The 13,876-nt window shown below is 43.5% G+C and overlaps 1 protein-coding gene across 1 annotated transcript in view; it reads right to left on the bottom strand.

The window, feature by feature from the left end:
- sptlc2a (serine palmitoyltransferase, long chain base subunit 2a) overlaps positions 1-11,505 on the bottom strand; it is a 135,641-nt gene extending 124,136 nt beyond the window's left edge. Inside the window, exon 1 of the mRNA XM_038773825.1 lies at positions 10,973-11,505. Coding sequence (XP_038629753.1) covers positions 10,973-11,107 — 135 coding nt within the window. The 5' untranslated portion in view covers positions 11,108-11,505. The remainder of the gene's footprint in view (positions 1-10,972) is intronic.
- Between the last annotated feature and the right edge of the window lie 2,371 nt (positions 11,506-13,876).

Here is a 13,876-nt window from a genome sequence, read left to right as displayed (position 1 = left end):
GTAGAGTACCCAATTCATTTTTCCAATTAAAGGGCAATTTAGCATGGCCAATCCAGCTAGCCTGCACATCTTTGGATTGTGGGGGCGAAAGCCGTGCAAACATGGGGAGAATGTGTAAACTCCACACGGACAGTGACCCAGAGCCGGGATCGAACCTGGGACCTTAGCGCCGTGAGGCAGCAGGGCTATCCCACTGCGCTACCGCACTGGCCTGCCTCAGTATTCGAAGTTTCAATGAGATTGAACAACAAATTTTACAAAGTACATATAAAAACCTTAGCGGAAATATAACTATTCAAAGGATTAATTTAATTATATAACTGCATCACAACTTGCATTCATATAGCTTGTATAGACTTTCCCCAAGAAGCTTCACAGACAGGCTTAAGAAAAATGAATGCTGAACCAGGGAAGGATCAACTAATATTTAGGTCTTGGCTGTCAGAAGATTTTTCAAAAGATGAATGGATAGACTACCAGGGAGAAAGAACTGAGTGCTGCTGTGAGCGAGGTGAGGGGAAGAGATGGATAAAAGGCTGGTGTCAGAAGAATGTAATGCAGAGGGGCAGTTGCTGCTATAGAGCTGTAGGATATTGCCGAGTGGGACAAGGCCACAGATGGATTTAAACACAAGGATCATGATTTTTAACTTTAATATTTGGACATGAATTCAGGCAGACAGACAAATGAGATAGGATCAAATGAGGTAGGATGTGCACAGCTATTTAGTACAAAATCAAGTTTACAGTGATGGTGTGGACACCCCTGACAGACATGTGCGCATGAGGGTTTCAGCAGAGAACACAAAGCGATGAAGGAAGAAGCACGATGTAGCAGAAGTAGAAGTAGGCAGTTCTTGTAGCAGAGTACATGGGGCCAGAAACTAAGACAAGGTTAAACACAATTGCATGCTTGCAAAGTGGTTGATCCTGAGGCACTGCTCTTGGAAGCATTAGGAATCTGTGGTAGAGATTGGATCAGGGGCAAAGGACAACAACAGCTCAGGTCTTCATCATGTTGAGAAGTTAAAGGGACACCGACAGATAGAGGAAGCTACGGTAGAGGGAGTTCAATGCAGGGAAACGCAAGGTCATCCACTTTGGATTATCCAAGTCAGAATTTTATTTAATACTGAGCAACTAGGAAGAGTAGAGGAACAAAGGGATGTAGATGTGCATGTAACATATCACTAAAGGCTAGTGCACAGGTACAAAAGTAATCAAAAAAGAGTGAATGGAATGTTGGTCCTTAACCTCAAAGATGTTGGAATACAGAAGAAAGTGATAATTAGTTGCAGAGAATCTTGCTCAAACCATATCTGGAGAATTGCATTCAGTTTTAGTCACCAAACCCCAGGAAAATACTTGAGGGAATGAAATACAAATTTACCAGAATGATATCTAGCCTTATTGGGTTAAATTATGAGGACATGTTACATAAATTTGGTTTAAAAAGGTTAATTTGGGAGTATGACGTGAATATGTTAAGGGTCATCCAATCACTTGCCACCCTCATCTTGCCTCACGCAATGACATCTATTCTCTAAACAGAAAATACAAGCTGTTTTCACACAAAATTTTTGACTAAACTTTAATGAGCTTTTAAAAGTAATATTCTAAAAGGTATTCACCAATTAGTGAAAAAGCTACACTGACTTTTTTTTTTAAAAAGCCTGTATAAATTCTCCTTGCAGAGGGCACTGATTGTTTAGCCAATAATCTACAAGAGATCGACAGGTGCTTACTGCAATACAGAGCAAGTACAAGTCAAATCTTCTAGTTACCAGCACCTAAAATTAACAGTGTACAATTATTGAACAAACTGGTTTAATTAGAATTAGGTCTGTTCAGGTGATAATGGCGCCATATATGCTTGACAATAATCAGATTAATTTTTTTCAATTTAAGCAATTTACTGCAAAAGGTGCAATGTTTATCAGACGTGAGAATTTTCCAAGCATTGCAAAGTTAAAATCACATTTTCAGCTCCTCGATAATTTGCTGCACTAGTTTCAATAGGGTTTTCTTGCTTGTGTATGTTTCATTTGCCCACCATTGCTTTCTAAGGTTTGCACAGTAATCACAGCCACTTACTCCTTGAAATACCACAATCTCAATCAGGGGTATGGTAGCAGAGGGGCTGCATTACGAGATTAGTGATCTAGAGGCCTGGCCCAATGCTCTGGATGTTCAGATCTCTCCATGGCAGCTGGGGAATTTAAATTCAGTTATTAGTGACCACGATTCATTGTTATAAAAATATATCTGGTCACCAATATCTTTGAGGCAAGGAAGTCCATCTTCTGTAACCAGTCTGACCTGCATGCAATTCCCGGTCCATAGCCATGAGATTGAATTTTAACTGCTTTCCAAATTGTCCTTGTAAGCCACTCAGCTGCATTCAATGCTGTGGCTCAACACCACATTCTCAAAGATAACAAATGCTGGACAAATGCTGGACAAATTCTCAGGAATGGATTACCATTTGTGGTTTATTTAAAAAGCACCATCAAGGATCGAACCACTGCGTTTCTTGTGATGTCAAACACACATCTAATGCTTGCACAGTGACTTATGCACAATCTCTCAAATTAACCAATTTAGAAATGAGAGCGCTTTCAAAACTGACCTTAAGCTAGTTATACATAGTGAAAACCCTGCAATGTTTAATTTCACCAATACATGGGACCTGCATACATTATAGCACAATACATTAGGAACACTGCAAAATCCTTAATTTACATATCACTTTTCAGCAATATCAACCTCACCAGCAAGGAAACACGTGGTTAGTTAATTTGGTGGTGTTGGTAGAGGGTGGAATGTTAGCCACTCCAAAATAGTGCAATGGGATTTCGGAATCACCCACAGCCACCGGAATAGACAGAAAGGACTAAATGACAAATCATCATCATCAGGCAGTAATCCCAGAGGAACTACTGCGGATCCCATGATCCATAATGCTCAGCACTGTGCCACAAACAGCTCAGGTGCTCTTCCCCAACATGTTGCTCAGATTGTTAGCACAATGGCTTTAATTTTTCCCCACTTTTTAAATTAATTCTCAGCACCATTGGCAAGGCTGGCATTTATCATCCAGAGAAGGTGGTGGTACAAATGAAAGGGTTTGCGCGGTCACTTCAGAGAGCAGTTAAAAATTAACTGGAGTTACATGTCGGCCAATGAGGCAAAAATGAAAGGTTTCCTTCCCCAAGGACATTTGTAAACCATTTACCCCTAAAAAGAGGACAGTCGAGAGTTTCATGGCTATTTATATTTTTACCAGCTTTTATTTTCCGGTTATTTTAAAAGCCAGATTCAAAATGACCACGGTGATTTTAGAACTCCTGCCCCATATCTCTCAAGACTCTCGGTTATTGGTTCAGTGATGCAGGTACGTTACCACACCAGTGACACTTTTGTAAACCATATCACTAGGTACTTCAAATGTATTTAAAAAAAGGTTAGTGCCTTTCATCAGGTGAAATATCCACTAAAACCGACCAGGAACTGATCTAGACTGGTCACTATAAATGATTACTACAGGCAAGGTAAAGTCGCCGTAGTCTGATTGAAATTTATTTTTTTTATTTGTTCATGGGACGTGGGCATCGCTGGCTGTGCCAACATTTATTGTCCATCCCTAATTGCCCTTGAGGGGGCAGTTAAGAGTCAACCACATTGTTGTGGGTCTGGGGTCACAGCTGCTTTCCTTCCCGAAAGGACATGAGTGAACCAGATGTGTTTTTATGACAATCAGCAATGGTTTCACGGTTATTAGAATTTTAATTCCAGATTTTCAAATTCGAACCCAGGTCCCCACAGCATTACCCTGGGTTTCTGGTTTCTAGTCCAGTGACAATAATATTACACCACCACATCCCCAATCGACAGGCCAGGGAGAAGGCAAGTGCTGAGAGGTGGTTATGATCGGTCGTGTATCACGGTTTTGGAGTTCTTTGAAATGTTCTCTCCATCGAATGCTGATGTTTTCTCTGTCGCCCAAAAGGGTTCCATCCTTACTCCGCAACGGTTTGAGGCCTAGTGTTGGGACTATATATTGCTTTGGTCGCAGTGAAACAGCCCCGGGTGCCGTGACTGTCGGCGAAGAGTTGCAGCTGCTTCCTCATTTCACCATTGTTTCATGAGTTCTTCATCTTGCCTTGCTGGTGATGTTGTTTTGCCAGTGCAGAGAGCTCTCTTCTTCTTCATGAAGTTTTCAATGGTGGGGCCATTCTCATCCAACCAGTCTTAGTGTTTCCTGGTCTTGTAGCAGATGGTTTCTACAGAGCTTGAGACGACGGCTGTCTTCAGCTCTTTCCAGTTTTCTTCCACTCCATTAGAATGAAGGATTTGGAGATTTTGGTGAAGGCATTGTTTGCTCACATGGTTGGCTCCTGAAGCTGCTCAAAGTCAATCTTTTTTCTTCATCTTCCACTGGAACTTGTGGGCATACAGGAGCGCATGAGCAAGTGATTTGTCCAGCAGTCATCTGCACTGGTCATCACTTTGGTGAGGAGTGAATCCTTTTGATCACGGGATCGGACGACGACAGTCAATCAGGTGCCAGTGCTTTGATCATGGATGTCACCAGGAATTCTTGAACTTGCCTTTTTGGGGGAAGTGTGTTAGTGATGACAAACTGGTCTCAGGTTCGATCCCGGCTCTGGGTCACTGTCCGTGTGGAGTTTTCACATTATCTACGTGTTTGCGTGGCTTTCGCCCCTACAACCCAAAGATGTGCAGGTTAGGTGGATTGCCATGCTAAACTGCCCCTTACATAGAGCATACAGTGCAGAAGGAGGCCATTTGGCCCATCGAGTCTGCACCGACCCACTTAAGCCCTCATTCCACCCCATCCCCGGAACCCCTCCTAACCTTTTTGGTCACCAAGGGCAATTTATCACGGCCAATCCACATCTTTTTACTGTGGTTGGAAACCGGAGCTCCCGGAGGAAACCCACGCAGACACGGGAGAACAAGCAGACTCCGCACAGACAGTGACCCGGGGGAATCAACCTGGGGCCCTGTGAAGCCACAGTGCTATCCACTTATGCTACCTTAATTGGAAAAAACAAATTGGGTACTCTAAATTTATTTTTAAAATAACTTCAAGTTGGGAATGAGGTTTGAACCCCAACTTTGCCACTCAGGAGGCAGTGAGACAAGCTGATACTTGTTGCAAGGTTTTTAAAAACCTTTGTACCCGACTCAAAGATTCCATGATTCCCTAATGAACAAACTGCCCACAATTGCTTTACTCTTATTTGTCCTTTGACTCCTTGCAAGAGAAACACATGAGAGGAGGAAGAAAATAATCAGAAGAGCAATTCAAGTTCACAATGTCCCACTGTGACATTTGTGATTTTATACAAATTTTCAGTTGAATAATTGCAGAACTATAAAAACCCACATACTATTATCTATACAGCAAAATATGGAGATGGGGCCTCAAAAGATTCACTCAGGCATGTTAATTTGATGTTTTCTTAATGTTTCAACTATTTACCTGAATACAATGTTCATGGTTGGTTTTCATATCACTATTCCTGTGGTATCAATTATGAATATTCAAGAATGCCAACAAGATTGCAAACGAATGCAGGATCCCGAGGATTAGCCACGTATGGTTACAATCTTCTTTGATGTATCGATTCCACAGGAGTGCGTCTTAAAAATGTTGAAATAGCTGAGCATGATCTTTGCCAGAATATTTAAGCACAAACTCAGAGCCTATTATCTCCTGCTTTAAACAGAGTTATTGGCAGCACATTAGCATAGTGGTTAGCACTATGGCACCAGGATCTCTGGATCGATTCCCATCTTGGGTCACCGTCTGTGCGGAGTCTGTACATTTTCCCAGTGTCTGCGTGGGTTGCTTCCGGGTGCTTCGGTTTCCTACCAAAAGACGTGCTATTAGGTAATTTAGACATTCTGACTTCTCCCTCAGTGTATCCAATATGGCAGAGTTTCCAGGTGAGCTACTAGCGCAGCATCAGTGTATCAGAGTTCTCTGCTGCTGTAGTTTTTGTCTTCACTTTCAGGCTGGACAGATTGTAGACCTATTATGCAGGTAAATCTCCAAATTTGCAGGGAAGGCAAAGGGCAGGAGTGTGGAGCAGATAATACCAAAGCAGGGGCTAGGACACAACTCTGCTCCATTCGCGGATGAAGTAGAAGAGCATTGATGGAGAGTCAATTCTCCCCAAAATGCTTAGAGTCCTGTTGACAGTGTTGAAGGCTTAGTGAGATTTATGAAAGAAAGGTAAAGTTCCCTACACTTGTAGCATGAAGATGATCGTTTGCAGTGTCGATCCACCAACATGGAAACCTCACTGCGCTTCTGGATACACTCCATATGCAAGCGCGGCCCTAGCAACGAGTCAGAATACAGGAGAGAGCTGGAGAATCTAGTGGAGTGGTGCAGCGATAACAATCTCTCCCTCAATGCCAGCAAAAATAAAGAGCTGGTCATTGACTTCAGGAAGCAAAGTACTGTACACACCCCTGTCAGCATCAACAGGGCTGAGGTGGAGATGGTTAGCAGCTTCATATTCCTTGGGGTACATATCGCCAAAAATCTGTCCTGGTCCACCCTCGTCGACACTACAAGAAAACACAACAGCGCCTATACTTCCTCAGGAAGCTAAGGAAATTTGGCATGTCCACATTAACTCTTACCAACTTTTACAGATACACCATAGAAAGCATCCTATCTGGCTGCATCACAGCCTGGTATGGCAACTGCTCGGCCCAAGACCGCAAGCAACTTCAGAGAGTCGTGAACACAGCCCAGTTTTGCCCGGGTGTTCCGGTTTCCTCCCACTGTCCAAAGATGTGCAGATTAGGGTGATTGGCCATGATAAATTATTCCTTAAGTATTCAACGGTTAGGTGGGTTACAGGGATAGGGTGGTGATTGGGCCTAGATAGGGTGCCACATATGCAGTGGTTATCAGGGGGTTGGTGCAGACTCATGTGGCCTACTTCTATAATGTTAGGATTCTATGAATGCCTTTATTCCTGATGATGTGCAATGGAAATCACTGCTTTACTGAAACGATTTCTTCATTTTCTAAATGGATATTGGCAGATAAATCTACATTAAATTATTGGAGACGAGTTGTAATGGACTTTTTAATATTACCGTTGTAAGTTGGTAATTGCCTTGATCACCCCGTTGGGAGTCTCTGATCTTATAATTAGGCATGTGCACAATGGAAATATTAATTTAGTCTTAGTAACTTCTGAACGTGCATTCCAGAACAAATTTAAAAGATATTTATACTCATGAAGTATAGAATTTTTAACTGTACATATATTCCAATCTATGCTGGCAAATTCCCACTCTCGTTATTTGATTCTTTAGATTAGCTAGCAAAGTTGTCTCCATTTAGATTGTTTTCAGGTCAGGTCAGCTCCACAAATCTACAGCAGTATTGTATTGGTAAAATTTAGCAATAAGCTTTTTAATATCAGTCAAAAATCAAAACATTATACGGAATTAAGGCAACTGTAAATCAAATCTGACCACTGCCATGCTGGTCACCAAGCATAAAATGTGTTTTAAACGCGAGTCCAGACAGAGTTTTGCACATAATAATCTTTCTCATAGCGGCTTTATTTTGTTACTTCAAGAACAAATTGTTTCATTTTACAAACAAAACCAGACTCCCTGGAAACTGTTTCATACTATCTTAGTAGTTAATGCAAGACTTGAAAGATGTGCGATAATTGGCTGGACTATTTCTAAATTTTCTGGGTGCGGCATTATAACCACACACAATACAATCACAGAACAAGTTCAGCAACCTGATATGTAGATTGGATAACAATACACTGAACTGTGTCAAAGAACTATGGGCACAAAAACAATGCAGAACTGTACACAGAACAAGAGTGCAATTACATAAAGAAATAAAATGAATTAATTGTTCACGAGAAACAACTTCTCAACTGGCTCACAATAGGTATGAACCTCTGTCTCTCCAATTCTCCATTTCTTTTGCAATTTTAAAATGTTTTATAAGCCTGTGTGTTGTGTAACTATTGTCACCAATCATTCTCGAATTCTAGTCAAGGTTGGTAACACTATCACATCCCCATTTTAAAATTTGTTTACATTTGAGCATTTTCTTTTAAGGACTCCTTTTCAAGTTTTAGAATGACTAAATTCTGACAAACACAAAAATACAATTCTCAAGACATGGAACCTGGAGTAACCATAAAAGGAAACTTTGCAACTGAATTGGGAAACTGGTCTTCCTGAATCAGTGTCAACATTGCGTTTTCTGCCTAAACAATAAACACAAATATACTGCACCTGCATGAATAATAAATTTACCCAACAGTCAAGGCCCTAAAAGACAGAGTATTTCAAACAGGGACTGAATTAGTTGATGTTAGCACCCTAGGAACTAGAAGCATCTAGAAATACAATGGAGTTTCCATGACACCAGATCCCAAAATAGTAAAAATGGCAATGAAACCCAATATGCTGGGCATAAAAGCAATAAAATCTATTCAAAAAGCAGTGAAATATTACTTTCTTCCACCATCATTAAGACTTGTCGGATTTGGGGCACAGAGATTATAGAGCAAAGACCTCGAGCATAAATTAGAATGGCTAATAACATGAAACAATAACCTACAAAAAGAACCCTCCCGCACAAGCAGAATAATGCAACTTTTAAAACTTTGTGGGAAGGAAATATAATCGGATCTTTCTGTGGCATAAGATCCTTTGGCCTTGTGCTTGCGCCAGGTCTTTCAGAGAGCTATCCAAAGAGTCGCATTCCCACACACTCGACCATCACTTGCAGGTGACTGACATCACATTTAATTATATATTCAATATACAAATATCCACTGCATGGTGTCAGAACCAATTAAGGTCATATCAGTAAATCTGTTACAGTAGTCTAGCCAAGTGACAAAAGTGTGCACCAATCTGAGACAGCAACAATTGCTGTATTTGTTGGAGGTTAAAAGGGCACAAAGAGGGCTGGTTCTGAACTATTAGCCTGTAAATAAACACATAATTAACTCTAATTAAATGAGAAACATTTGGAGACAAGTAGTTTCAAATCTAGAGGCTTTCAGAGTTCTGTTGTTGTGGCAGGACAGAGTAACTTACTATTAACCAATGCAACAGCACAATTAGTGAGAATTGTAAAGATTTAATTCCAGGCAGCCAGTTAATTCTGTTTCGACACAAGGGCTCAGTTATGGATGCCTTGCTTTCATCATTGTATATCAATGATTTAGACATGCATGTAGTTTGTATGTACTATATGCACATGGATTTTGCAGGCGACACAAAAATTGGCCATGTTACTGATCGTTAGGAACAACGCTGTGGACTGTAGGAAGGTATCGATGGGCTGGTTAGTTTGCCCGTAGTGTCCTAAAAAGTAAGGTTAAGGAGTGGGGGGTTGTTGGGTTACGGGTATAGGGTGGATACGTAGGTTTGAGTAGGGTGATCATGGCTCGGCACAACATCGAGGGCTGAAGGGCCTGTTCTGTGCTGTACTGTTCTATGTTCTAAGTGTATAAATTTGGTTAAGACAATAAGGGACACTTTCCTTTCTTAGCAGAGGACAAGAGTAGAAAAGCAGGCAGGCAATGCTAGAACTGTATAAAAGAATTAGGCCAGAGTTGCACAATCTAATGACTGCATTACAGGACAATTGTGCTCAGGCTAAACAGACTACAGAAGATTTCACTGAATTACAATAGTTACAGTGCAAAGAGGGGTTATTTGACCCATCATGTCCATACCAGCTTTGCACCACACTCAGACGGTGCTAAGAAAGGAACGTGTCCCTTATTGTCCAGATGATAACCTCTCACTGCGAAAACGTTCTTCCTCATGTCGCCATTGCCAGGGCTCTCTTCTGCCATTTGCCTCAACTAGATGTCCTCTGGTTCCCGATCCTTCCACCAACAGAAGGTTTCTCCCCATATATTCTACCACTTCTCTGTTCCTGCAATCTATTCAAGTAACTGAAGTTTCTCATCCCAGAATCACTCATGTGAATATTTTCTGCAGCCTCTCCAATGCCTTTGTTGACAGGAATGGACAATTTTAGTTACTTGGGAAAGATCAGATAGACTGCATTTGTTTTCCTTGAAAAGGTTAACTGAGGCTGTATATAGAGATCATGGACAGATACAGAGCAAAGGGATTACAGGCTGCATGATGGCACAGTGGCTGGCACTACTGCCTCATTGCACCGTGGACCGGGGTTCAATCCCAGCACTGGGTCACTGTCCGTGGGGAGTTTGCACGTTCTCCCCGTGTTTGTATGGGTCTCACCCGCACAACCAAAAGATGCGTAGGGTAGGTGGATTGGGCACACTAAATTGACCTTAAGTGGAAAAAAAAAGAGAATTGGGTACTCCAAATTGATACTTAAAATTGCTCTAGCAAAGAGCAAACAGACAAACTAAATTATGAAAACTTCAACTATGTGAAAGTTAATATTTAAATTACCCAGATTATTTAGACAAAAGTGCTTTGTTCGCAAAAAGCCACAGCATTGGCTTCTTCCGGATTAACTTGCAAAACATTTGACATAAAACTTGTCTAAATTGCTTTAGCCGGTTTGGTCTGAGGTGCAACACTACTGGGAAAAGTCACACCCAAAAAATTTGCACTCAACGCAATACAAAAGCAGCTACAATGATAATTATACAGCGCAAACATTATAATAATCAAGGCCAAGTTATTATCTTTACCCTCTTTGCAGTCAGCTGAACTGTCCAATGCTCTCTCAAGAGGTTTGGCTGGAGCTGTGGGTCATTCGCAATAACACTGCACACATCCCACATACTCAAAGCATAACCCTATGCCCCACCACACATACTCAGAAAGCATAACCCTACCCCCCACCACACAAACCTCACCTTCAATAACCCCAAACACCTGCTCAGGTAAGGTCTAGCACACACATTGCCTCCCTGCTGCCTTACCTTCCCGTTCTGGGCGAAAGGCGACTTCACGAAGCCGTTCTTCCTGGCCGTCACCTTGCCCTCAGAGTGCGCCTTCTCCATGAACCCGTTGACGGTGCTGTAGATGTCCCCGTTGGGCGCCAGCTTGCTCTCCATGCTGTCCCGCACCCACACACTCCACCCTACTCGGTCCGCTTTGCCGTCGTCCCTACTCGGTCCGCTTTGCCGTCGTCCCTACTCGGTCCGCTTTGCCGTCGTCCCTACTCGGTCCGCTTTGCCGTCGTCCCTACTCGGTCCGCTTTGCCGTCGTCCCTACTCGGTCCGTCTTCCCTCAACAGCTGCTGTCCCTACTCGGTCCGCTCTTCCACCTCCTGCCGTTACACTTCTCGCCGTCTTGTCTTTTCCTTTCCTCCTGCCAATAATTAGTTACGTTTTATTTTTTTTCCTCCCCTCCGCCGGCCGGGCCGTTACCCGCGGAAATGCCCACCACAGCGGCCAGCACACGGAAGCGAACTAAGGAGTGCGGCTGTTCGACAAACACCGGAAAGACGTCACGTCCCAGGCTTCCACCAACAGCCGACCGCGTTCCGGCGTCACGTGAATCCGCGGTGACGTAAGGCGGGCGGGGCCTCGCACTCCCTGACCCCGCCCAGCCAGCCCCGCCCATGAACTCCAGTAACCTCTGGCTGCCCCAGGTTGGCAGTCATTGAATAAGAGCCAGATAGCCATTGAATAAGAACCAGATATCCCATCCTGGGCCAACACCTAAATATCCCTGGCCATATTTTTTTCAGTAAGAAGTCTTATAACACCAGGTTAAAGTCCAACAGGTTTGTTTCAAACACAAGCTTTCGGAGCACTGCTCCTGACCTGAGGAAGGCTTGTAAGACTTCTTATTGTGCTCACCCCAGTCCAACGCCGGCATCTCCACATCATATTTTTTTAATCTATTATTTCAGATTTCCCAGCATTTGCAGTAATTTTTCTGTAAAATCACATTACAGGATGCCAGTGGTGGAGGGGATTTCCTTAGCTTTGCTTTAGTTCTTGCACGTAGGAAAACATTTTGTTCCGGATATAACATCTGCTGCTGTTCTTCCCAAGCTTTCTTCTCATTATCTTCAGTTTCCTGTTGTTTTCTCAGAGTCCCTTCCTCGCTTGTGTTTTTTGTCCCACTTCACCTTTTCTAAAAATCCTGAAGTTGTTGACAGTAAACCAAATGTACCTGGCCCTTAAAGGAACACAACTAATGGAGGGGGGGGGGGGGGGGGAGGGGGGGGGGGGGGGGGGGGGAGGAATCTCAATTTAAATTAAGTATCCGGCAACAACAAAAAAAGGCATTTGAAATAAAATTACAACATTATTCCAGTCATCCATTTGAGACGGAACCTTTCCATTCATTGCAACAGCGACTGCATTTCAAAAGTACTGCATTGCCTGTTGAGTGCTTTGAGTTGGTCATGAAAGGTGCTATGCAAATGCAAGTCTCTCTTTGTTCCAGTTTCTGCTGGGTTTTGGTTTCCTTGACTTCCCTCGGACTGATTAATTCAACAGGCCAGTTCATACAGCCACAGCCTGGGTTAGATGAGAATATTTGCAAGAATTAATTATTTCCTCCTCAGAGGTTTCATTTTCTTTTTTTTAAATATTTTTATTCTCCTCCTTTTTCACAATTTTTCTCCCGAATTTACACCCAACAACAATCAATAACCAACAACAAATATCTCAAACCCCATAACAGTAACAATGATCCCATCCTCCCACCATGCCCAGACATCAGCCTGCATGTTAACATAAACAAATGACAAAGAAAAAAAAGGAATCAGGGATTACCCATAGCCATCTTTAACATACACAGCCCCCCTACTGCCACACCCCACCCACCCTCCCCCCCAACTAATGTTCGATGTTATCCAGTTCTTGAAAGTGCATAATAAATAGTGCCCATGACTTGTAAAACCCCTCCGAGCTTCCCCTCAGTTCGAACTTAACCTTCTCAAGGGTCAAGTATTCCAACAGGTCCCCCCACCACGCCAGGGCACAGAGTGGAGAGGCCACTCTCCATCCCAGCAGGATCCGCCTTCGGGCGATCAACGAGGCGAAGGCTATGATATCTGCCTCCGCACCCGTTTCCAAGCCTGGCTGATCCGACACCCCGAATATGGCCTCCCGGGGACCCGGGTCCAGCTTTACATGCACCACCTTGGAAATTACCCTAAATACCTCCTTCCAGTACTCCCCAAGCTTTGGACAGGACCAAAACATATGAACGTGATTAGTGGGGCCCCCCTGCAACGTTCACACACATCTTCTACCCCTTCAAAGAATCGGCTCATCCTTGCCCTCGTGAGGTGTGCCCTGTACACCACCTTCAGCCGTATCAGCCCCAACCTCGCACACGAGGTCGAGGCATTCACTCTCCAGAGCACCTCACACCAGACCCCCTCCTCTATAACCTCTCCCAACTCTTCCTCCCACTTCGCTTTGATCCCCTCCAGTGGTGCCTTATCCTTTTCCAACATAGCTCCGTATACCGCTGACACTGTCCCCTTCTCCAGTCCACTTGCCGCCAGCACCTCCTCCAACAACGTGGAGGCTGGTTCCTCCGGGAAACTCTGTATCTCCTTCCTGGCAAAGTCCCGAACCTGCATATACCTAAACACTTCTCCCTGCTCCAGCCCATACTTCGCTTCCAGCTCCCTCAATCCTGCAAATCGACCCCGAGGAAACTAATCTTTTCGAGTCTTAATCCCCTTCTCTTCCCATTTCTGAAAGCTTCCGTCCCACCTCCCTGGCTCAAATCTGTGGTTCTCCCGGATCGGCATTTCCCTCGACCCTGCCCCCAACCTGAAGTGTTGGCGAAACTGCCTCCAGATTTTCAATGAAGCTATTACTACCGGACTCCCTGAGTATTTCCCCGGAGCT

Source organism: Scyliorhinus canicula, chromosome 2 (genome assembly GCF_902713615.1).
Source record: "Scyliorhinus canicula chromosome 2, sScyCan1.1, whole genome shotgun sequence".
NCBI classification, from domain to species: domain Eukaryota; kingdom Metazoa; phylum Chordata; class Chondrichthyes; order Carcharhiniformes; family Scyliorhinidae; genus Scyliorhinus; species Scyliorhinus canicula.
Note: the sequence above shows the minus strand (reverse complement) of the source record. Positions and strands in the feature narration are given on the sequence as shown.